The 24,788-nt window shown below is 48.0% G+C and overlaps 5 protein-coding genes across 5 annotated transcripts; 2 read left to right on the top strand and 3 right to left on the bottom strand.

Annotated features, from left to right (window-relative positions):
* Positions 1–738: 738 nt before the first annotated feature.
* KVR01_003177 (uncharacterized protein) lies at positions 739–3,580 on the bottom strand. The gene is made up of 3 exons (XM_044784719.1): positions 3,564–3,580; positions 3,050–3,285; positions 739–2,718 (listed from the first exon to the last, which is right to left on the bottom strand). The coding sequence occupies exons 2-3, from the start codon at positions 3,165–3,167 to the stop codon at positions 953–955; spliced, it is 1,884 nt and encodes a 627-aa protein (XP_044648192.1). The 5' UTR covers positions 3,168–3,285; positions 3,564–3,580; the 3' UTR covers positions 739–952.
* A 1,252-nt stretch (positions 3,581–4,832) lies between these two features.
* KVR01_002364 (uncharacterized protein) lies at positions 4,833–6,629 on the bottom strand. The gene is made up of 2 exons (XM_044787773.1): positions 5,402–6,629; positions 4,833–5,337 (listed from the first exon to the last, which is right to left on the bottom strand). The coding sequence occupies exons 1-2, from the start codon at positions 5,922–5,924 to the stop codon at positions 4,961–4,963; spliced, it is 900 nt and encodes a 299-aa protein (XP_044647379.1). The 5' UTR covers positions 5,925–6,629; the 3' UTR covers positions 4,833–4,960.
* Positions 6,630–6,802: 173 nt separating this feature from the next.
* KVR01_002704 (uncharacterized protein) lies at positions 6,803–10,129 on the top strand. The gene is made up of 2 exons (XM_044783754.1): positions 6,803–9,470; positions 9,543–10,129. The coding sequence occupies exons 1-2, from the start codon at positions 6,940–6,942 to the stop codon at positions 10,009–10,011; spliced, it is 3,000 nt and encodes a 999-aa protein (XP_044647719.1). The 5' UTR covers positions 6,803–6,939; the 3' UTR covers positions 10,012–10,129.
* Positions 10,130–19,190: 9,061 nt separating this feature from the next.
* On the top strand, positions 19,191–20,016 carry KVR01_003831 (uncharacterized protein; the record flags this gene model as incomplete). The annotated part of the gene is made up of 4 exons (XM_044789102.1): positions 19,191–19,212; positions 19,277–19,398; positions 19,455–19,532; positions 19,592–20,016. Exons 3-4 carry the CDS (start codon positions 19,499–19,501, stop codon positions 20,014–20,016), a joined length of 459 nt encoding a protein of 152 aa, XP_044648846.1. The 5' UTR covers positions 19,191–19,212; positions 19,277–19,398; positions 19,455–19,498.
* A 114-nt stretch (positions 20,017–20,130) lies between these two features.
* On the bottom strand, positions 20,131–22,161 carry KVR01_002334 (uncharacterized protein). The gene is made up of 3 exons (XM_044789312.1): positions 21,743–22,161; positions 21,196–21,686; positions 20,131–21,118 (listed from the first exon to the last, which is right to left on the bottom strand). Exons 1-3 carry the CDS (start codon positions 22,136–22,138, stop codon positions 20,314–20,316), a joined length of 1,692 nt encoding a protein of 563 aa, XP_044647349.1. The 5' UTR covers positions 22,139–22,161; the 3' UTR covers positions 20,131–20,313.
* Between the last annotated feature and the right edge of the window lie 2,627 nt (positions 22,162–24,788).

The following is a 24,788-nucleotide window of genomic DNA, read 5'->3' as shown; positions in this document are numbered from 1 at the left end:
CAGTGTTTGAGACAGGCAGCATCACCTTGGCGTCCGCATACTTGCGTGAACGTTCATCGACTTAGCTTAGGGGCACGGCCACGTGGGGCGTCTCCTTATCAAGTTGATCTCGGTAAGAATGGGATGGTGAGGAGGGCGGAATGGAGAAGAATGCTTAGGCACTCCATCTGCCATCGATCTAAAGGTTCCAGTGGTTCTGGAAATTCCGGAGCCAGCAACGTCCGTGACTAAGAACCATTGGTATCGCCAGCATCCAACATGATCATGTTGCAGAATACAGCACGAGAGGCAGTCGTGAGGCCGTCGATCAACCGTAACCACGTAATCCGAGGCACACAACACCTACGGATTCACCGGGCACACAACCATTGAGTTTCCTAAATATATTGGGTTTATGAAAAAGCGAATGACTGACAGACTCTGGTGACGACTGCCCCCCTCTGGAAGCTTGGTACCGTACTTCCTGTCCCCCTTTTTTTTGTTTTTCTTCCCCCCCTTTTTTTTTACCTTGTCGACATCAAATGCATCGCGTAGTGGGTATCATCCATCCCTTCCAATACGCCTGTGATGCATGCCCCAACGCCTGCTCATGAGCAATGAGGCCTGTCTCGACCTCATGAAAAAAAAGAAACAGACCCGACCAGACGGAATATCCCCCCTTTCATCATCAAATAAAAGAAATAACAGACCGATCATCTCTCCCCCTGCGCCGTCAGTCCTGGAACCTCATCCTGTTCAGTGTTGACTGCCGCGCCGCTGTGACGGGGGTAGCGAATAATGCAGATATAGACATCGGTCCGGGTCCTCCTTCCAAAAAAAAAGTCAATCCTCATCGTGTGAATCTTGTCATACCTCTCAAGGCAATCCTCACTCGCCGTGATGCCCCGCCCTCTCGTAAGCGTCATAGGCCCAGTAAACCTTCTTCCGGGCTCGACTTGACAACCTTGGGAAATCAGAACTCGCCGGTGAAGGGGTCGAAGTTGCCGACGTTGGCCTTGTCGTCCTCGTCGAAGCCGAGCGGCTGGTTGAAGTCGAAGCCAGGACTGGCCGCAACAACGGAGGAAGAAGATGCGCGTCGGTTCGCCGCCTGTTGCTGCTGTTGTCCCCCCTGGCCGCTGCCGCCACCACCCTGCTGGCCCTGACCCAGACCGCCATCACCACCACCAAGCTGCTGCTGCTGGGCCAGCGCCATCTGGACCCTCGCCCTCGCCCGGGTCTGCGTAGCCGGACCACCACCGCCCTCCGCAGAAGTACCACCACCAGCGCGGGTAGGACCAGAGACAGACGGCGCGCGAATATTAGCAGGGAGGTTCCCCTCCTCGTCGACAAGCCCCCAGTCAAAGTCGTGGTCGGGCGCGCCAAACTGCAGCGCCAGCGCCTTCCAGTACCGCGTCTCGGCGTCCTTGCGCATGCGGCTGCGCCGCGCCGCCTGGTTGTTGCGCACCTGGCCGCGGCGGCGGATGTAGGCGTCGCAGTGCTTCCAGACGGCCTGCGCGTCGGCGGTCGTGTAGGCGGACCCCTCGGCCACGGGGACGTGCACCAGCAGCGGCTGGTCGTCGCCGCCCTCGCCCCCGCCCCCGCCCCCGCCGCTGGCCGCTGTCGCCCTGCCCGCCATGCCGAAGCAGTGCTCGCGGATGTCCTTGATCTCCGTGCTCGACAGGTACTTGAGCAGCGTCGGCTCCGTCAGGAACACGTGCCAGTGGTTCGTGCCGTAGGGCCGGAACTCCGGGTCCGGGTGGGGCACCGGGCCGGCCTCTGCGATCCGGTTCGGGGGCACGTGCGCCTGGTGCGCTGGGCGGCTGGGGCGGGCGGTGCTGTTGTTGCCGCTGGCGCTGGCGCTGGCGCCGCCGCCGCTGCTCGGGGCCCCGACGGCGCTGCCTCCTGGGCTGTTGACGTTGGGGGTCGCCGGGGCGGGGGACATGTTGGCTGGAGCCATTGGGGTCCGCGGGGCTCGCCGGGCTCGCGGGGCGCGGGTCGGAGTGCCCTCGGCGGCTTGGAGGCGGCGGGGGTCGGGTTTGGTCTCTTGCTCGTCCTCTCCGAAGCTGTCGTACTGGACGGGACTCATGAAGTCCGGGCTGGCGGAGAGCAGCTCAGGGTCGAACTTGGGGATCTGGCTCATGTCCGTGGTACCCTGGCCCTGTGGGGTCTGCTGTGCGTCTCCGCCGGTGGTGGAGAAAGGATCGTAGCCGCTCGACATGAAGGCGTTTGGGTTGAGGATGGAGTTCATGGTACCACCGTAAAGGCCCATGGAGTTAGGGCTTCCGATCGCGTAGTCCATACCCGTGAGGTCGACGGTGGGAAATTGACCCTGGTTGGAAGCCTGGCCCTGGATCCCTGCCATGCCATCAGGAGCTGCCCGAGTCACAGCCTGGTTCGTGGCGATGCCCGTCTGGCCTTGCGGTTGGGACGGACGCCTGGCGCCGGTTCCAGAGCCCCCTAGACCCTGGCTGCGAGTAATGCGGGCGGAGGGCAACATGTTGCGAGACATGGCGTTCATGTTGGAGGGTCGAGCGGAGTACATCCAGTCAGAGACAAATGGGTCATCAAACGGGTTGGACAGGGTGTTGCTGTCGTGGTTGCCAAGATCAGAGAAGGAGTATGGTTGAGTTCCTAGAGTTGTACCTTGAAGACCAGGAGATTGGAAGTTGAACTTAGACTCCTCAGTCTCGTGAATCACTGGAAGGGGGTGAGTGTTCAAGACGTTGGGAAAACCAAAGCCTGGGACGACAGTTAGCGTCATCGGCTTGCTGGCTTGTAGGCGATGACTGGGGTTTGAGAAAGGGGAAGAGTAGGACGATAATTATGGAGAAGAAGGCCAGGGTTCAGGGGGGTTGGGAGAGACAGGATGAGGTGCCAATGGGGACGTAGTCCAGAGCTCTGGCTACATCAGGATAACTGGGATGTTGTGAAGAATGGCACCCAATCACGTATTGGAATTGCAGTGTAGGGGCTCCAGTGTACTCCATTCCAGGTCATGTGTACAGAGCAAGTCTCGTTTGTACCCAGGGGTGTCTTCGATGTTGATAGTCAAACGGGGCAGAGAACTTACCTGGAGAGGTGCCGCTATCCTGGGAGGTAGTGCCGCCAGGGTTGGGCTGGATTGCAGGCACTCCGGGAGACTCCTGGCCATTGTCCTCCTGCTCAGACTTGACCTGTGCAGGAGGCATCTTGACAGGGGTTGATGACTAGATGCTGGTTGCTTTGAGGGTTCAAAGACTATCTGCCAGGGTAGGCTGGGAGTAGGCGCTAAATGGATATTAAGACCCGGTGTACTGAATCTAGTTGCTGGTCTATTGGTTAGCGGGGACTTGTGCTGAGGATTGCAAAGTGTATCTCTTTGGTTCTAGGTGTAATGCAGCAGCACCATTAATGCGCTAAGGAACGAGGACAAGTGTTGATTTGACCTAGGGCTTTGGCTGTGGACGAGCTGAGCGGTAGTGATGTTGGTGGTGTGTTGGATTTGGGAGAACAAGGGTGGACGAATGGGATTGTGATGAACACCTGTATGAAGTCTGTTGGCTGTCGCCTTTTGTGTTTGGAATGCCAAATAGGTTGAAGCTTACCTTTATCGTTGATGTACGACAACCAAACGGCCTTGACTATGTGCCAGGAGGAGATTTTGCAGGTAAGACAAAAGTGATTCTGGCCTCGAGTTGGAGAGGTCTGCCCTGGACAGACAGGAAGCAATCGCAGGAGGAGAAAGAAAGTGGACCCTGCCTTGATCTAGTTGCCGAGAGGGTGCTTTGCGGCACTGGGATCTTTGGGTGGGGTCGGTTTGAATACACCCTCTTGTTGCAAGTAGTAGTCTGGCTCGTGTGCTCGTTGGGTACACTGAAGTACTGTTTTTCCGAGCGAGCTGGTGAGCAGGGTTGAATTGGGTGAATGCTCCCCTGGAAGATGTGCTGGCAGACAACAGATGTTATGGGTCTCGGGGTCCTCTGTGCCCAATTGATCCCAGACTAACACAGGATGTCTGCAAGACAGCAAACGAGTCCATACAACCCAACAGCGATGCAAACGCGCCAATTGAATGTTGAAGATGGCAGAGCGGCCTCAGCTGTTGGCAGACTGGCAGAACTGTTCCAATACTGCTCCACAAATATCTCAAACGGCAGAGCCACGAAGCCCGTCAAACAGCCGGGTAGCCAATATACCTTGCTACCCAGGGATTCCGAACAGAGCCTGGAAGAGCAGGTCTCGAGTTGACAACAGCCGAACGGTCTGAGGCTCAGATAGAAGTGGAGCAGACGGCGTCCCACGGGGTATTTTCGAAGACCAAGTCAGTTGAGGCTCGAGTATTTGTCGAGTTCCCACAAACGTTGCCAAACGATGAGCCCCTAGAGACCTCAGGGCGTTGCGTTGCTCAAGAGAAATGATGCGAGGACCGCCGTTGAAGCATTGGCTAGCGTTGGCTGAAAGCTGCAGCGCATGCCTTGACTGGATGGTTCAGCCTTACAAAGAACGTATAAGCTGTTTTCCAAGTCGGCGACAAACGCGAGAAGACTTCGTTGGGAGGCGTGCTGGCCAACGTCGAAAGACTTGCAAATATCGAGGCCACAATACTAATACTACAGCCCCTTACAGAAAGGAGTGTAACGGGATTGAAGGCTTGCTGTCAGCAAACGGGGATGACGAGATTGGACTTCTTTCCGTCTCATAATGATCCAGAAGTAGTCAGGTGCAAACGCGGGCTGTGCTGTGCTGTTCACAGGAAGGCACGAGAGCGTCCAGGACTCGACCAGCTTGAACTTTTGGGCAGACCTGTGGCGTTTGGTCGGTGGGGTACATGAGCGGGTTACATGGTATGATTATGGGGAAAGCAATGTTGCCTCGCGTGATAAAGGGACGACGACAAGGGTGGATTGTTTAGTGTTGACAGCATGAACAAGCAGTGGTGAGACAGAATGAAGCAATATTTGGACAGGAATGGTTATTTAAATGACTGTGGAGGTCCGCCTCTTCACATGAACAGCATGGCCGCATTGAAGATAAGCCCAAGTACAACAGCCGCAGCCGTGAGACCAGCTTGCGATGCAGCATTGGTGGGAGAGGGCGTCGCGCCAGCAGTAGTCCCTGTTCCGGTCGGGCCAGCACCGCCAGACTCAGTCCCGTTCGGCGCTGCAGATGGCCTCACCGTCCCCTCCTTGAAAGTGTCCGGTCGGAGGCAGCTGAGGGAGGTCACAGCCGTGAACGTTGACCCATTGTTCCCAACCATGACGGGAGTGACGAAGACGGGCCATATGTTGGTGGCGGCCGCCAACCACAGGGTCTCATTGCCTGGAGGGGCGGGTATTGAGCCGTCCTGCCAGATGATCTGCTCATCCGCAGATTCAATAGCTATGTCTTGTCAGCTACGATCTTCCTCCCCCCTTTGAACATTGCTGGCTGGACTGCTACTCACAAAGCGCACTGTTGACAGTAACATCGCCAAACTGATCCCTGCAGCTGTCTGGGATGGATGGCATTGAGTTGCTGCAGTCCTCCACGATGGTCTGACTGACCGCCAATTCGAAGTCCGAGACGCACTCGTCCGTCAAGATTGAGCCACAGCCATACCCATCCTGGGATTCGAGACCAATTGCTGCGGCGGTCGTGTTGGCTGAGAGGCTCTGGAATACGCTGATGCAGGTTGTGAGGTTGGTGAGAGCCGGTTCCATCTCGAGAGAGATGACAGTAGCCATGGTGGTGTTTGTGGAGTTCGGAATGGGGAGGTCGGCTACCACCGCGATGGTCAAATTGTACCCATCGAGGTTTATGATGCCCGTGGCATTTGCGTCGTCTTTGGCGTCGATTGGTTCGCTGAGGATCTCAAAATATCCAACACTGTCGGTCTCGGACATGATCTCTTCTGAAACTTGACAGGAGCCAATAGGTGCCGTGGCCAAGATGGCGCAAAGCGACAACAAAGAAAGCTTGGCTGCCATGGTTGCTCAATTAAATTTTCTCAAAAATGGAGTCCAGAGATGTTGTTATTGAAAAAGAGAGTTTGTTCCTCGCAAAACGGACAAGCTTCTGATGTTTTTGATATCTGCAAATGGAGGTCACTTGAGATGCCATTGACATAAGTGAACATCGAGTGATGACTGGCTTTTATGAAATAATTCAGGGCAAGGCGCAGGTATCGTGAGGGAGCAGCCGTGCGCTCGGACTCGTGGTTTTCCATCGGACTGTGTACTGCTGCGCTCTATATCCAGAGTGGCTGCAGCGAATCCTTTGCATGAGGTGAGATTCCGGAGCCCCAGGTCGTGGCGTCAGCTTCTTGGCGTGACTGAAGCCTGGAGCGACGAGGGTGCTTTTCGTGGCTCGTAGGGCGGGCGGTCGATCCGACTGCGCCACAGAAAGAGGGAATCTCCCCATCTGGATATTGCCATGTGTTTTGCTCCACATCGTGGAACTCAATCTCACGACATCTTGTGGTGATGATGCTCGCAGGTTTCGCAGGTGGAGAGCTGACCTCTGGCCGGGGTTTCGCCCCACAGGCAGCAGCCCCAGGTGGTAGGAGGCAGTTGTTGTAAAGGATCACGTATGATCAGCATTTCGTTGATCAACTATCACATGCATCTTGCCCAGCTGATGTTGAATAATCCCTTTGACGTTGCATACAATGGCGGTGCCGGATGATGAGCGTGTCTCGGCCGAGTTAGACGACGTTGGAGGCGAATGATTGTCGTCTATAGGGTTAGTGTTAAGGTTAGGGTTAGGATATCGTGACGTCGAGGTTGCTAGCATGTGTGGGCGGCCAGGAAAGTGGGTCGCGTCTCCAACATTTTGGAACGCGTCCTGCTTGTAAGTGCGTCTCCGACGCGTCTGTCCACACCACTCTGACCTTCCATCAAAGCCACCATCTGGGGCCACCCACGCACACAATTGGCGCCCGTAAAGACCACACGCCAATTCTGCCATTCTAGCACGCACAAGCAGGTTACTGCATCCGAAATCATGGCCGCTCCTTCATCTCCAATCACGTATCCGCCGAGCTCGTCACCCGCGATTCCTCCGAAGCGACCTTTTCGAGATGACTACCAGAAACCGACAAAGCCCAAGGCAAGAGGAGGCTTCATCATGGAGGACTCAGACGAGGAGGACGACCTCCCTCAGCAGCCAAGCCCAAAACGAATAATGCTTAACGATCCAAGGGTGCCTTCAGACCTAATCGCAGACAACACGGAAACGCAAAATCTCCCCACTCCTTCGGAAATCAGTCCAGCAGAAGTCGAAAATGTGCCCACACAGACACCAGAGGCTCAGCCGCGGGACGCAATCGCCGTGGATGAAGAGGAAGAAGCTCGCTACGCCCGGCTGTTCAGTCGAAAGGAGGCAGAGGCGGACACCCGCGCTCCCATGCGGATTGGGAGGGATGGATATGCATTTGTCACTTGCTCGGGCAAGTCCGATGGTGTCCTGAAGCGCACGACTACGACCAGGGTCGATTACAAGGATATGGTCGCCGAGCGGTCGAGGACGAAAGAAGGTCGGGCAAAGCGCGCATACTTTGGCATCGACATCCACAAACTCATGGGGGACGCGACCAAGGAAATAGAAGCCTCGAAGACGAAGTCGCCACCAAGTCATACGAAACCGGTCGTCGAGTCAGTGGAAGACGCATCCTCGAACCTCAGACGGCCGAGGAAGACCATGCTGTGGACGGAGAAGTACCGCGCGCGTAACTTCATCGACCTGGTGGGCGACGACCTCACCAACAGGCAGGTCTTGCGCTGGCTGAAGCGCTGGGACACCATCGTCTTCCCGAACTCAGCTCGACCGAAGCATGCTTCAGCGAGGAAACAGGGCGCGCAGCAACAAGAGGAGGAAGAGAGACAACACAGGAAAATCCTCATGCTGACCGGACCGCCTGGATTAGGAAAGACGACACTCGCACATGTATGCGCGCGGCAAGCTGGGTACGAGGTCATCGAGATCAATGCAAGCGATGACCGGAGTAAAGACGTCGTCAAGGGGCGGATCAGGACAAGTCTGGGCACGGAAAGCGTCAAGACGGTCGAGCACGCGAAGCCAAAACCTGGCGCCAAGATCAAGGTTGCCCGCCCAGCTTGTGTCGTGGTGGACGAAGTGGACGGTGTCACAGCCGGCTCCGGGGCCTCGGGAGAGGGTGGTTTCGTGAGAGCTTTGATCGACCTGGTCATGACCGACCAGAAGAACAGCTCCGGAGCCGCAGGCGCAGCAGCGGCGCGGAAGAAAAAGAAGGGCGATGACTTCCGTCAAATGAGACCTCTGATTCTCATCTGCAACGATGTGTATCACCCGTCGCTGAGGCCTCTGCGACAGTCAGGCCTAGCAGAAATCATCCGCATAGGAAAGCCATCCGTGGACGCCGTAGTCGGCCGACTGAAGGCAGTCTTCGAGAAAGAAGGGATACCTTGCGAGAAGGATGCTGCACGGAAGCTTTGCGAATCGGCCTGGGGTATGTCAAATGCACTGGATGCCAAGAAAGGCGCCGAGAGTGCCGCAGAAGGCGACCTGAGAGGGGTGATGGTCGTAGGAGAATGGGTTGCCGGCAGGCTCAAGGCCCAGCAGTCGAAAGGCCCGCTGCAACTCACGCGCCAGTGGGTCGATAAGAACATCGTCCAAGAATTGCAGCACGGCGGCGGCGGCGCCCGTGGACTCGGCCGGGGAGGCGTCAAGGAGATTGTCAGTCGTGTATTCCAAGAGGGCGCCGGGTTCCCCCGCCAGGCCGATGTGAGCACGAGCAAGAAGACACGGCACGAACAACCACAGGCCCAACTGGGCTTCACCGAGCACTTGAAGAAGCATGCCATCGAACGGCTGCGAGAAATGGTGGACACGAGCGGCGAGGTGGATCGTATCCTGACCGACGTCTTCTCCGAGTATCCCAACCGGGAGTTCAACGACGACTCCTATCTCTCGAAGCCGACCGAGGCCTACGAGTGGCTCAGCTTCCATGATGACTGTTCGTCACGGCTCTACTCCAGTCAGGACTGGGAACTCGCGCCCTACCTCAGCCAGCCGGTCCTGGCATGTCATCACCTCTTCGCCAGCCCGCACCGACCACACGCCAACACAGGATACGACAAACAGTGGCGGGCTGCAGAAGGCGATCTTGGGGCCGAGGAAGCGCCGCTGCCCTTCACCGGGCCTCGTGCCGACTACACTGCGCACGAGACCATAAAGCAGAACCGCGCGCTGCTGCAAGGACTCCAGGGCCAACTACCGCCCACCTTGATGCGGGCTTTCCGGAGCCCCGAGGATATCGCGACAGACTTCCTGCCATACCTAGTCCGACTGGTCTCTCCGGACGTCAAGCCCGTAGTCGTGGGCGGCAGTGGCGACAAGGGCACAGTCGCAAGCGTGCGACGCGAGTCCGAGAAGAACATGGTCAAGAGAGGAGCCGAGGTCCTGGCCGAAGTGGGCATCGCCCTGGTGAAGGGCAAGATAGAGGACTCCAACCCCTCGATGGCGGGCCGGACACAGTGGGTGTACCGCATGGACCCGTAAGTCGAAGCTCGCCCGCACCCCCTTGCCTTACCTACCCGCAACACACGATGCTGATATCACCGCAACAGTGACCTCGACATGCTCTCCACCTTCGAGACGGCAGGCGCCCACGTCCTGGCCGCACAGATCCCGGTCCGCTACGCGGTCCGCCAGGTCCTGGACCAGGAGCTACAAAAGACGATCGCGCAGCGCGAGAACGCCGCGCGCCAGGCGCGCTGGCGGGCCGGCATGGCGGAGGGCCAGCACCACGATCACGACCACGCGCTGCTGCCGCCCCACGACGACAAGGAGAATGCTGCAGCTGGTGGGCGCAAGGCCCTCCCGATCATGCCCGCCGTTGTCAAGAGGGACTTCTTCGGGCGCGTGGTCGTGGAGAAGCCGCTGGCTGAGGTTGATGGGAACGGCGGGCAGCAGAAGAGGGGGGCGCAGCAGGCGGCTGACAAGGGGGAGAATAAGGTCTGGGTTACGTATCATGAGGGTTTGAATAATGCTGTGAGGAAGCCTATTACCCTGGAGGAGTTCCTGAGGGGGTTCTGAGGCGTGAATCGGGGTCATACTTGGGGGTTGTCTCCTTGGATGGTACTGCATTAAGTGGTGTTGTCATATTGCATTTGGATTTTGTCACGAATAATACCACTACACTATTCGTGGAAAAGTGACGCCACACTGGCCATAGGCATATAGTCCTTATATCATGCCAGCTTTTCAGGTGTATGCCCGAGGCCGTCTTGGACTGCGTCTTTATTCCCTTTTTGCATACAGGCGACGCGTGGTGACATTTGAGACCATCAGGCACCTGGGCAGGGGCCATTGTGGCTGTGTATCGCTCGTCTTGCAAGGGCCCCAACGTCGTCCCTCTCATGTGTGACTGCATGATGTACTAGCCGACTTGGGTCGCATGCAGCGGTGGTATGTCAGACCGAGCCAGTCTGCCTGACAGCGGGCAGCTCGCGGGCCTGATCAATAGCAGGCAGCACCTTTTACAGCAATCTCGCACCCAGACCTCTTTCCTCGTGTGACGAGGGCACTCTCGTGGCAGATATGGTCTACCGCCGCGATGGCCGTGACGACCCGAGGAGATCATGGCCTCGCGACGCTAGCCCCTGTCCCAGCTCCAGCACCAATCGCGGCGATTCCTCAACTCGGCGGCTTGAGTAGCAACGAGCTGTATGCTGGGTGGTACAGTGGAGACCCGCAACAACGGTCGGTCAACATTTCCTTCTCGCTTGGGAATCTTCCGGGAACCTGCTGACCTCGCCTATGTTATTAGATTATCCGATCCCGCTCGGTCCGCATACGAAAGCGCCCTCGATATCTTGAAGTCAACCCTGACCGCCGAAGAATACCAGACACCATGGCTGCGGCAGCAAAGCTCGATGCAGGACGTCCGAGAGGCGGTGGTGCAGGCGCTGGAGGAGTATAAAGCCAGGTCGAACGGCAACAAAGCCCAAGAATGGCTTCTGAGCTGTTCTGAGAGAGTAGTGTACTACGGATGTAGGTGACAAATTTAGCGGCGAAAAGAAAAGAAATAAAGGGCGAGGGGGGGGGGAGACTCCCCAGGGCTACTCATAAAGGCCGAGAAGTTCGGCTGACTCGAACTGTACAGCTATCTTGGACACCCTCGCTCAACATCACCCGGAATATGTCGCCCTGGCTTGGGGCGCTATGAAGTTTTTGTTTATGTCGGTCTTGAATCACGAGGAGCTTCTCAAAGAGATATGCAAAGCAATTTCTAGCCTCGCGGACGTCCTGCCGCGGACTGAGCTACACTCAATCCTCTACCCAACGGCTCGGATGCAGGAGGCCGTGTCCCTGCTCTATTCCAAGATCATGGAATTCGTGGTCAAAGCTATAAAGTGGTGCAAGAAAGGCAAGGCTAGGCATGCCATCGCATCCATCACACATCCTTTCGAGCTCAAGTTCAAGCCTATTATCAACGACATCACGAGGCTCTCGAGAGGTGTGGACGAATTGGCAAACGCGGCCGTCAAGGCGGAGATACGAGACCTACATTTCACAGTCCACCAGATGCATAGGTCCATCACACACCTCACCGATATGATGGCGTGTAAGTCCAGGCCAAGTTCTGTGCACGGGGTACCTTGTTGCAACAAGACTGATAACACGAAACAGATCAGCAGCAGCAGCAGACGCTGCACAACCAGACACTACTCAGTCTCCGAGCGGAACAGCAGTTGATGTTTCGGAGAGGCCAAGTCGAGGAAATCCGGAACACTATTTTATTACTAGATGATACACCAGATCCATCTGAGAGTCTGGAATTCTGCAGATCAATGCGAAGACGTCGGAGACAGACCTTGCCGACACAGCTGCCTGCTGCCACGCTGTCGAAGGTGCAAGCGTGGGTGGCGCAACCCTCTTCCTCCATGGTCCTTGCCCAAGGAAAAGGGATTCGGACGAGCTCGCTTGACTTTGCCATCGACTTCATGGACGCCGTGATCGACGGGAATTATCCAGTCATCTGGGCACTTCCCGGTGATAGTGATAGTGGTCGGCCTACTCCATCCGTCACCGGTATACTGAGGTCCCTGATATCACAGCTGCTCGACTTAGAATCTGGGCAAGCCCAGACCGGGAATAACGCGATCCCTCTAAAACATTTCAAGGCAAAATCTGACTCCAAAAAATGGTTTCAAATACTCGAAGATTGCATCGCTGTCTTTCCGCGCCTGTTTATAGTCATTGATACGAGCATGGTGGAAGCAAGAGATGAGGAGGGCTTGACGCTTAGCGAGTTCATTGAGGCTATTTCAGATATCGTTACTCGTCGAAGTAATGGTGGGCTGAAAGTTGTCGTCATATCTTGGAGGTTTGAAGCAACTACATCGCTTGAGGCCGGCGAAGCTTTTAATGAGTCGCATTTTACCACCGATATGGGTCTCCGAGTACAACGACTGATGCGGCAGCCTAAGTATCGGGCGATTTTCAAACGAAAGGTCAAGGAGACTACAAAGCAATTCCGATTCCCTGTCGATGAGGTTGTATAAGGAAGGAGAAGAGGTAAATAGCCAAAGGCAACTAGAAAGCACAGAGGATATGCTGTCCAAGCTAAAATAATACAACTAAAACGCGAACACAGTCTTCTTTATTACCTCTTCGATGTTTTAGCCCATAGTCAAAATTATGTGAAATGTGCGTGCGTAATTGTGAAGACTTTGATCCAAGCATTGAGCTACCAAAATGGCAGGGATGTGAAATGCTAGTTCTGCACCCCCACCCTCCTGGACCCTGCCACACAGGGCGTCGCACTGCATATGCTGTGTAACCACATGCTTTCTCCCCTGTTGATGACTGTACTCCGTACTCCATCACTCAGCCACAATCCAGGGGCTCCGTTGCGCGGAGAAGAGCCGTTGGAAAGGCGGGGTTTTTGTGCTCTCGCTGCTTCTCTCATCCAGCATCAGAGCCATACGCCAGTAAGTAAAATCAGTAGTGACAGAATGTCTGAAGATGACACATCTCCGGTGGAAAGTCCATATGGATTCTCCAGCAAGATGTTCGATTCAGATTTGCCAGCCAATTACAAAAGGGGATCAGAATCTCAGGCAGGTGGACAAAGTAACAATAATTTGTACATGGATTCTATGATATCTACCGATGACACCGTGGAAGACCTCACCAAGAAGAGAAGGATACTTTCAAGTCTTACCAAGGAACCTACAAGAGGTGAGCATTCATCTTTTGCGAGTGGAAACCTCTGTGCTGATAGTCGAGTCTAGAAAAGCTCTTGGCCTCGGAAGTAGCTCGTACACAGCCTCAAATTCTACCAGAAAGACAGGATAACATCCCCGGCCCACATTCTAACAATCCCCTAAATCCAACTATCTCCTCCTTTAACTACCCCTTTACCTTAAATTTATTTATATTACTATTATAATTTTATTCTTTTTAATAATTAAAATCTTTAATTAATTATTTTTATTACTTTTTTTAAATATTTATTTAACTTTAATTTAAATTTATTAAACTATTTTAATATTTATAAATAATTTATTTAAGTTAAATCAATTTTTTTTTTAATTTATTTTATTAATTTTTAATTAATATTTTAATTTTAAATTTTTTATAAATATTATTAAATTAATATTTTAATTTTAACTTTTAAAATTTTATAAAAAAGTTATTATATAAAGTTTAAATATTTATTATAAGTATATTTAATTATTATATTATATAATTTTTATAATTATTTAAAAATTTTAAAATAATCCTTTAAAGTTAATAAAATATTATTTAATATAAAATATATATTATTTTATTTAATAATAATCTTTTATTTTCTTTATTTTAATAATTTATTAATTTTTAATAAAATATATATTAAAAATTTTATATTTAAAAGTAATTATAAATTAATTATTTATTATTTAAATTAAATATTTAATTTTATAAGAATTTTAATATATATTTTATAATAATAATAAAAACTTTTTTATAATTATTAATAAGGAATTATAGTTACTTTAATAGTATAAATATTTTTAAAAATAGTTTTAAATAAATTAAAAATTAATATATTAAGTAATTAAAATATATATAAATTAATAATTAATAAAAATAATATAAATATTATTTAAAAATATTTTTATATAAAGTTAATTATAATATATATATAATATTTATTAATTATAAAAAGTATTATTTAAATAAATTTTTAATATAATTTAAAAGAAAGATTTTTTAATTATTTAATTATAATAAACTTTTTTATTTAATTTTTATTATTATAAACTATTAATTTATATAATCTTTAAAAATTATAAAAAATTATTATTATTATATATTTAATTTTTTAAAAATAATAAAAAAATTTAAAAATTTATTTATAATAAATATATACTTTATAAAAAAGTTTATATATATAAATTAAAGTTTTTTTAAAGTAATTTATTATTTTTTAAATAATTAATTATAAATACTATTTTAAACTTTCTTTTTATTAATCCTTTTTTATTAATATTTTAATAATTTTTTAATTTAATAACTATTAGTTAGCTTAGTTTATATATAAGAAGTAGTTAAAGTAGTGTATATTGGTGTTAGTTAGAAGTCTGCTTGGCTGGGTGGCGAAGCACCTAGTTAAGTTAATTAGATCTTACTGACTAAGTTAGGTGGTCTATATGTAGGCATAGACCTATTAATTTTGCTTGCCTTATAGTTGCTAATCCACTATAGCTTACTATTCCTATATTAGTACCTTTTTAATCTTCTAAAATCTTCCTTCTTTCCAGCTAATTAAAAAGCTCTATTTACTAATAAAGTAGGTTCTAACTAAATTACTAAATCACTTAAAATTACCATTAAACATATAATTATAATTCACTTAATTTAAACACCTAAAAACACTTTAAATTAATATTTTACAAATCACCTAAATCACTTAAATTTAAATTACTTTAATAAATAAAATTAAATTTAAATTATTAATTACTTACTAAGTTATTACTAAATAGCACTAACTACCCACATTTAATTAATTAACCTTTTTAATAGTTTCTTCTTTTTTTATAATTAATAAAACACTTTAAATTAACGTTTTTAAATCACTTAATTATCTAATTACCTAATTACTTAATTACTAATTACTTATTAGATTATCTATTAGTTATTTATTAGTTATAACTAATTATTAGTTAATTTATAACCATTAATTAGTCTAGTTAATCCTTCTAATAGTTTCTTCTTCTTTTATTTATCTCTTACTTTATATAATTAATTAAATTATTTAATTAATAATTAACTAATACTTATTAAAAAGTAGGGTTTATTTTAAGTATAAATTACTATTTATATAATTATTTAAGTAAAGAACTTAATTATAATCTATTTAATTAATTATTTTAATTAAGTTAATTAATTAAACATATTAAGTATAGTTCTTATATAGTAAACACACTATTACCTTATCTATACAGTTAATCACTTAACTTATAAGATTATTACTTATACTTAAAGGTCTCTTAAAGGGGTAGTTAATTATTAAGGGCACCTAGCGAGTTAATAAATAGACTATTAATTAAGTTAACTAATAGGTAGTTAATTAAGGGCCCTATAGGTAGGCTTAAGTTATTAATTATAAGAGAGTTATTATAATAAGTTTATAAAATTAAATTAGTAAAGGTGTCTTACTTATTATTATTATTTTTAAAAGAAAGTTATAAATCTTAAATCTTTAAAGATTATTATACCTAACTTAAAGTATTACTTATAGCTAAAGAAAGGGTTATTAATAAAAAAAGAAACTAAATCTTAAATCTCTAAAAATTACTAACTTCTTTTTAAAATATAAGAAATATATATAATACTTTTAATAACTTTAAATTAATAAATTAAAATTAATACTAACTAGTACTATTATTATTATTATAATTACTTATAATTTAATTAATAAATTAGAATTAATACTAATTATCTTTATAAACGTTAATATAGTTAACTTTATCTATAATTATTATAACTTTAAATAATAGACTAAGATTAACGCTATTAATTCTATAATAATTATAAAAAGTAAGTAACTATCTATACTTAACTATTTAAAGCTAATAAATAACTAATTAGTATTAATTAGCTTAACTTATATATAAAAAGTAGTTAAAGTAGTGTATATTAATATTAGTTAAAAGTCTATTTAATTAAGTAGTAAAGCGTTTAATTAGATTAGCTAGACCTTACTAACTAAGCTAAGTAATCTATATATAGGTATAAACCTACTAATCTTACTTATCTTATAATAACTAATCTACTATAACTTACTATTCCTATAATAACCTTTATAATAAATAATTATATTAAATTAAACTATATAAATATATTTTTTATTATTATTTTTAATTATTTTATTTTAATTTATTAATATTTATAACTTTTAAAAATAAAATAATAAATTAAAAAGTTTTTAACTACTTTCTCTTTAAAAAAGATATTAAAAAAACTATTTAATTTACTAAAGTTTATATTTTTAATAAATTAAAATATACTTTAAACTCTTTTAATTAATTAAAAATAATATTAATTAATCCTTTTAAATATTAAAAAATAATAAAATTTATAAATAGTAAATTTACTTTATATATTAAAAATAATTATAAAGTATAATATATAAAATATATTAAATTTTAAAAGTTTTTATATAAGTATTTTATTCCTAACTACTATAAGTATATTATAAATTTCTTCTTTCCTATACTTTTTTATAATAATTAAAATAATATTTAAAAAAGGTTTAATAATTAAAAAAAATTCCTTATAAAGTTATAAAAAGGTATAAATAAAGTAGGGATAGATATATATATATATAAATATAAGTTTAGGGTAGTTGGATTTAGGGGATTGTTAGAATATAGGCTAGGGATGTTAATATTCCTATTGTTAAAGACGACTTGACTTATCTATCTCGTCGCTCTTTATCTTCTGACTCCGATATATCTGACAAACAGCAATCAAGTCGGCGGTCAGAGACCCAAGATCACGAACAAACTCGGTGGCGTCAAGCCGTTTCAGCGGAAAGGGCCAACCGGAGAGTAATAGCCACGTGGGATAGCCTGGCACAAAAGAGAGAATCTCACCGTGAGACATATGAGAATCTGGGCAAAGTCGCCCAACAGTGCGAGAAGTGTGGGGAGGGGATTATAGGCCCAGCTTCAAGCGAAAGTCAAAGCCCGCTCAAAGCAGGTATGTTTCCGTGCGTTCCAATGGAACTGGATTGCATGAATGAACGAATTCGCTTTCTAACAAATTGTATTCGAAGAGGTCCCAAACGAAATAGGCGTCAGTCCTCGAATGCCGGCTCCCAATAGTTTGGCCGTCCCATACACCGTCGCAATGTGTACTGAAAGGGTGACACAGCGTTCCAAATCGTTTCCTGCACGTGGGACTAGGAACCAAGACCATAGCCCCTCAAATGGGTCTGAAAGGTCTATTTCACAACTCCTGAATGCGATCACGCAGAAGTTTCTCAGTTCCGAAGGCCTGGACAAAAGACGAAACATGTCTCAACACGAGCAAGCGGTGGACGAGCTCCAACCAACTATCTCGGAATCGCTGAACGTGATCTCAGAAAAGTTCCTTCACATAGATGCTCTGGACGACAGTCGAGATGATTCCCGGTTCATAGGGTATCTGCTAGACACCATAGAACTCCTTACAGACAAGGTTGTTTTCCTTCAGGATAAAGACACCGGTTTTGACGAACACCCCTCCGCTGAGAACCAAGATCATCCCTTTGGCAAAGTGCTGCACCGAATCAATTGCAGTCGACAAGCGCATCACCATGACGACTCGTACTATGAGGATCTACCGGCCTACACAATTCAACACAGAATGGATGAGGGGAAATTAACAGGTAACAAGGTTGTTCGCAGTGTGGAGAAGTATCTCGATTTGCACCCAAACATTTGTTTTCTCGTCATCAAAGACCATGTTTGCACCTATCAATCCAAGACGCCAGACGATGCACGTCAGAGCCCGACCGACCAACTTCGAATAGTGGCCCCTCTGCTGCGGAGAGCTCTTCTTGAAGTCGCAGAGTATCATCCAGCTCCTGTGGGACAGGAATCGCATTATCTTCAATCTCATGGATTGGTCGCGCCATACCACTTTCTGTTCCATCACTACCAGAAACTGATACAATTGTCATCGGATCAGACCTTCAAGGATGTGCTGAAGCCTCTTCTAGAGTTCCTCGACCAAAATTATAGGGAAGAGTACCAAGAGGCTAATTGGCTATTTGAGAGAGGTCTCGTAACGGCTCAGACTATCTCGAAACTCTTCAAACCCAACCAAATGGTCATCAGTCGATGCGAAGAGGGCGACTTCGAGGCACATATTTTGTCACTTTGTGTCAAACCCACCAATTTGAGAGGCCGAATCCAATTGCTGGGCTGGTCTTGGGCTTACAATGGTAACGAACTCATCAGGCATCCTTGGCAAGAAAAGATTGACAATGTGCCGGAAGAGCAAATGAGAATCACAGATTTACGAGCCTACCCAGTGGAGTTCGCACAATCTGAGATTACCACAGCTCTTGAGAAAAGAGGCAGGAAGTTTTGGACCATGAAGAACCAAACATATAGTTGCTACACCGGTTGGGACAACGCCCGACAGCACCACTACGTTCGTACAACTCCGTGCCCCCACCCTCACCCCTTTCTTCTGTTCGGGCTGGCAAGCTTAGAAATGTCTTTGAATTTCATATAGACAGGAGACCGATTCATGGTTGACGTGACAACCTACAATTTGATGCATCCGAGCACTTACAATAAATTGGTCTTGGCAGCACGTCATCCTCACATGCAGTTGACGAAGGTGGACCCCTGGCCAAGTTCAATTAAGAAAACCGAGAATCTCTCAGCCAAGGCGTTCATGCTGCTGCCAAGAACGATTTCTGGGTTCAGGCTGCAGGCAAAGAAATGGAGTGAGCAGTTCCTATCGCCATTCACTGTCGGTGCATGGGAAATCATTTGTGCCCGTGATGTGATGTATGTACTGACTGGTATCAGGCGACCTGCTCGTGGATAACTTCCACAGTATCACGTGGAACCCAGAAGCTTTTACTCGTCTGGTGCTTGAGGACTCTTTGAAGAAGATGATCCTTGCGCTGGTCAATGTACAGAAGACAGCTGGCAGAATGGATGATATAATTGCTGGCAAGGGTAACGGCTTGATCATCCTCCTGCATGGCAGTCCAGGAACAGGCAAGACTTTGACAGCGGAGAGGTTGGTGACTGCGCTCTTGCTTTCAAGTTGTATCAGAAGCTTTCTAACTCATGTGTAAACCCAGCGTCGCAGAAATTGCAGAAAAGTCTCTGTACCGTGTCACATGTGGTGACATAGGCACTGATCCCAAGGATGTCGAGAAGTACTTGGAGACTGTGCTCTATTTGGGAAAAATTTGGGATTGTGGTAAATATTGATCTTCTTGCATATTATTTCGGAAAAGAATATTGACACAATCATAGTACTGCTCCTGGATGAGGCAGATGTGTTCCTCGAGGAACGTACAATGGCTGACCTGCAAAGAAACAGCCTGGTGTCAAGTGAGAAGCCCCAACGACCTTTTCGAGGCTACGAAGCTAACACTCCTGGCTTTTTCCAGTATTCCTGCGCACGCTTGAATACTACGACGGCATACTCATCCTGACGTCGAATCGCGTCGGCACTTTCGACGAAGCCTTCAAGTCCCGAATTCAGGTTGCAATCCACTACAACAATCTGACCAAGAAATCACGTAGGGCAATTTGGAGCAACTTTCTTGACATGATCGACGAGTCCCCGGATGAAGATGCGAACATTTCCGAGTTGGAAAGGAGGCTTGACGAGCTGGCCGCGCATGAGATGAATGGCAGGCAGATCCGGAATGCCTTGCTCACCGCTCGGCAGCTTGCCAAGCATGAAGGAGAGAGGTTGGACTGGAAACACCTGAGCCAGGCCATCAAGACTGCGTCAGACTTTAACAAGTACCTGAAGACAGTAAAGGGGCATAGCGATGAGCAGTGGGCCCGAGAGGAAATGTTGAGATAGTTGGTGAGCACTGGGTTTGGATGGGCTCGGACATGAATTTTCTTTGTCTTGAACAAGGTCTTGTGGAGGATAGGGTCTGAATCATATATCATGAGATTTTCAATGTTGTGGTGAGTAATTAACCCTAGACAGAAATAAATTGCGTGAAGAAGTTAACCATGCTGAACTTTCCCTACCACGGGATCACTTCTCTGAGCGCTGCCTTCACAATCAACGCTATACGTGTGCCGGAATCAATCATGGCTTAGTCGGAGGCCACATTAAAGCTACAAGATTCCTTCAACCACAATGACAGACTTAAGCTTGCCATGCCTTGCAGCTTTCCTGCAATGGCTTCACTACATTCTCGCAATACAGCTTCTGGAACTCACCGTCGTCCCAGACCCGGAGCCTGCCGGAGCAGAATGCCAAACACTGCTCGATCGCGGTTAGATGGTGCGGCGGCAACCTGTCCGACGTCAGCTCCAGCCATCGGATGGCCGCGATTCTCCTTGCCTCGGGCGTGTCGATGGACTCCATGCCCAGCTTCACCGCCCACATATCGAGCGGTCTGTGATGCCATATCTCTAGAAGTAAAATGGCTAGCTCGAGCAAAGCCTCTTTCGGGTCAGAGCCCTGGGGTCTTGGGTCCAAGGGCGTGTTGCCGGTCCGATTTCCAATCAGCTCTTCGACAAAGGAACCGCAGACTTCACCCTGTTTTGAAATAAGGAATTGGATGCGTCTGTTCGTCCAGGGGAGCGGAGACCAGCTCGTTTGTCGTAGCTGCATCAACGAAGCTGCGATATCGAGGGCAAGCATCGTTTGCTGTTTCGGCGTCATGCGAGCTTCTTCATCCAAGCAGCCGCGTCGAAGAAACTGTTCTAGAGTGGTTGAAGCTGCTACTTCACACCGAGCTCCCATCATACCGGTGGTTGGAGACAGGTCATGGGCAATCAAATCCAGCTTCAGAAGGTGATGCTTTTGAAAGGCGGTCATGGCGGAGCCACAGATGTCGGATATGGGCTCCCAGTCCTGGGAACGAGGGGGGCCTTGCTCCGGTATGATGGATAATGTTGGAATTGAGAATTCAACGGTCCTTCTTTGTTTTTGCTGACCAATAAGCCTTCACAGTGTAAGAGTCAGTGAAAAAGGATGTGCTATTGTCTAGTGGTCCGCTTCGGACAGCTGGGTACCACTCACTGCGCTGTCGCTGGGCGTTGTAGAGACGGGCCAAATTCGTACGCGCTAACAGAAACTTCCTGAAGAATCTTGTCGAGACTTATAAAGAGGGCGAATCTCATCGGATCATCTGCTTTTTGCCCCACCTTTGCCCTGGCACGCTGTGTGGGCACACGGTTGTCGAGGCGCAGCAACAAGCTGTGCCTAGGCTCACAAAGGCACGAACAACACTTGCACATAGCAGTAAACAGCGTCGTTGCCGTCTGTTGGACTTTTCGAAAGTTTGTTGCCAGCTTTTGCGCATATTGTCCTGGCTCCTTTGCAAGGTACTGTCGCTGAGTCTTGAGCCCTTTCAGAATGGTTTCCAGAGAAAGTCGATCCTCGCGTAGCTCTTCGAGGACACTTTTTAGACTGCCTCTTTCAATGGTGAAGCTCAGTCTCTCTCTAAATGAGAATCTTTCGTTGCAAGGTGTGTTCGCAGCAAGTAAAGCGGAAAGATCATCTTTTTGTGCCTGCCAATGAACAGAAGTGAGTGCACGATCCGGAATGGTTTGAGAACTCGACTCACATTGGGCAATCGCTTGATGTGGCCTATCTTGGCGACAATGGTCTTGAGAGAGAGCTCATAACGGCCTAAGACTTCTTCAAAAGTATCGTGCAAGGGCCCAAGGTACTCCCGGATCGCCTCACCGGTCTCCTTATCGCGAAGGACGGCCACGCATTCTTCCTCCGTCAAATCGACTCGATCTCTCAGTTGCGCAACTTGTGCCTCGCGGAGGAGTTCGAGCGTGTGAAGGTAGAAGAATGTTCTCTGCAGCTTAAGCCGGAATATGAGAGTGTCAAGCTGTCCGCGCCACTTGACGAACGCAGCGGCGGCACCCTTTCCGGCTTTGTAATGTTCGAGCGCGGATATGACGAGTGGTATGACGCCGAGGACAACGCCGCAAATCTCGAGCGCAGCCATCTGCACTGGTACGGGGCTCTCTTGCTTGCTGCCAGCTCTCTATGTATCGTGTCTCGCACGAACGAACAAACCCGTGGGGAGACGAGCGACAGCCGGGAGGTCATCATTCCTGCAGCCCGCCCGCTCTGGTTAGATCCACATGTTCAGGTGTGATGATTTGTAACACAATATGACCGTGGCTGGCGGCTTTAGGAGTGCCCCGCACGCTCTTATCTCGATCTGTCAATCTTCTACAACTCAAAGAGTCCGTCGATATTGACGAGTTGTTAAGTTCTATGATCATACATGGTTCATACCGCGGCGATAATACCTAGGTATGGAGACGACCGAGCTCCACGACCTCGGCAAGGACATTTTCGCGGCGTTTTCGCAGCTGAGCGGTGTCCAGAATATTGCCAGCCATTCCGTCGGGATGATATTGATCTCGGAAGAACAACGATTCAGGCTCTGGGCCCATAGCCTCGGCTTGCACAATCTTGGACACTCATCTCTGGACTACCGAGTGAGAGACGCGGTGGCAGTACAGTCACGTCTGGCCGATATTCTTACCGAGCTGAAAGAACAACTGGACAATGTTGTCTCAGTGCAAAACGGAGATCGGCAGCCATTTGAGACTACCACCTCTGTAAACCCAGATGCCGAGGATGGAGGGTCCGACTGCGAAAGCGACGCGCGATCGATGGATATGGCGCCAGCGTCGCCCCATCTTTCTAGCGATGATTCGTCATTCCATGAGGTGGATTTCCGTATGAAAAGCATCGCAGAAACTTTGGATGCCCTTTACAGTTTGGCTACCAAAATCAAGAACCCAAGGAATCGTCCACAGCGTACTCTTGACGAGCTGTATAAGCATGTTCCGGCAAACCTCCGTGAAGAGGTCATTCACGATCGTGAAGAAGCTGCTATCGCCATCGTATGTCATGTACAACGACATGAACTTTTAATGGGCCTTGATGATGGGGAACTGTGCGCTCCTGGTTTCGAAACAGACGATGTTCTGCGACGCCATGCCTCTCCTTCGAACTGGTTGATTCGCCGAGCCGGCATTGCCAATGCCAGGAGAAAACAGCAGTTTGTGTACTGGAAAGAGCATGCAGACAGAATTAGCCGGGGCTCGGGTAGCAGGGATCCGCCCTCTTCATCTAATCAAAGAAATGATCAAGATGTTGCAGCCGGTGACAAAGAGCGCCTTCAGCTGGTTGATCAGGGAGGACACATGGGGACTCAGCTAGACGTGGGAGGTATCATGATTAGGTCGCTTGCAACATCTGCAACAAGATTAGACGAGGAATGTGTCAAACTGGACGATCTGAAGTCTGTCATATCGCAACAGAGCCGCATCTCGACAGTGATGAATCTCCGCGGAGAGAGTCTGCAGTGGCCGACCCCGCCCGATCAGATCGCCAACACTGGCAGCAGCTTCTTCACCTGTCCGTACTGCAGGATCATCTGCCCTCGCAAGTACCTCGCTAAGGAGGCCTGGCGGTCAGTCTGGTGTTACTATGCCCTGTTCAAATGCCCTTCGCTGACAGTAGGGCCAGTCTGCACTTGATCCATGATTTGCAACCGTACCATTGCACCTTCGAGCGTTGCAAGGACGCGAATCGGATTTACGAGTCTCGCCAGGAGTGGTTGGAGCATGAAAGCATCCACACAAGAGTTTGGCGCTGCTCTATTCATGGCGAGGAGTTTGAGACACAGCAAGGATACACCACGCATCTCCGTGAAAAACACCCAGAGCAGAAGGAGGATTTCTTTTCTTCTGAGCTCATTTCCGCCGCTGTTGGCCCATCAGAGAATGTTCATCGAGACAGTCCATTCTGTCCAGCGGCATTTTCTGAGGCAAGCGCGTTACAGAAACACGTCGCATATCACCTCGAACGGCTGGCCCTCCTTGCGCTCCCAGCATATGAAAACATTGGAATGGAAGAGTCTGAGAGGGCTTCGGATAGTCATGAGGGTCAAAGTAGAGGGCGGGTGGTGTCTGCTAGAGGTGACTTCACCGATGAAGAGCAGCGCCTTTTCGCAGACTCCTTTAGGTCGGCTGCGTCGGACCGACCCGGACCGAAGACATCCCTGGCGGATATTCACCAGACAGTGAATCGGCGAGAGGAGGATGAATTCATGTCGAAATGGTTAGCAGATTCCAAGTACGCCGACGCTGATCCGTTCAAGTCGATGGACGAGTTGTGGGCATGGCTTACGAAATCGGAGCTGGGAGATCACTTCGCCGTTCTAAAAGTTGACTGCAATCCCGAGGAGGAGCCAGCAGCGCCTACTGAAGAGCACTTCCCGTACCTGTCATCAAGGAGCACCCAAGAAAACTTTCATTACCGCTCGGGGTCATCGTTCGACACTTCTATGGCCAGGCATAGTTGAAATAAATTCGCCAGAAGAGAGGCTATTTGTATGGGGCACTGAGACAGCTCGTTTCATAAAGTAACAGCTGCTCTGTAATAGCTCAAGCATAGATATACACAGCTAAATCCCAGCGATGTCGAGGTAGTGAGCTCGGTTAATCTGTATCTCGCTCGACATTATTGCCTCTTTGATTAACTTCAGGTCTTAAGGCCATCTACATAATCAGACACTCTGTAATAGCCTCAACATATATGTCAAAAACTGGCTCTGTTGTCCGGAGCCGTGTTCT

The sequence above is a fragment of the Diaporthe batatas genome, assembly GCF_019321695.1.
Source record: "Diaporthe batatas strain CRI 302-4 chromosome Unknown Contig00003, whole genome shotgun sequence".
NCBI lineage: Eukaryota > Fungi > Ascomycota > Sordariomycetes > Diaporthales > Diaporthaceae > Diaporthe > Diaporthe batatas.
Note: the sequence above shows the minus strand (reverse complement) of the source record. Positions and strands in the feature narration are given on the sequence as shown.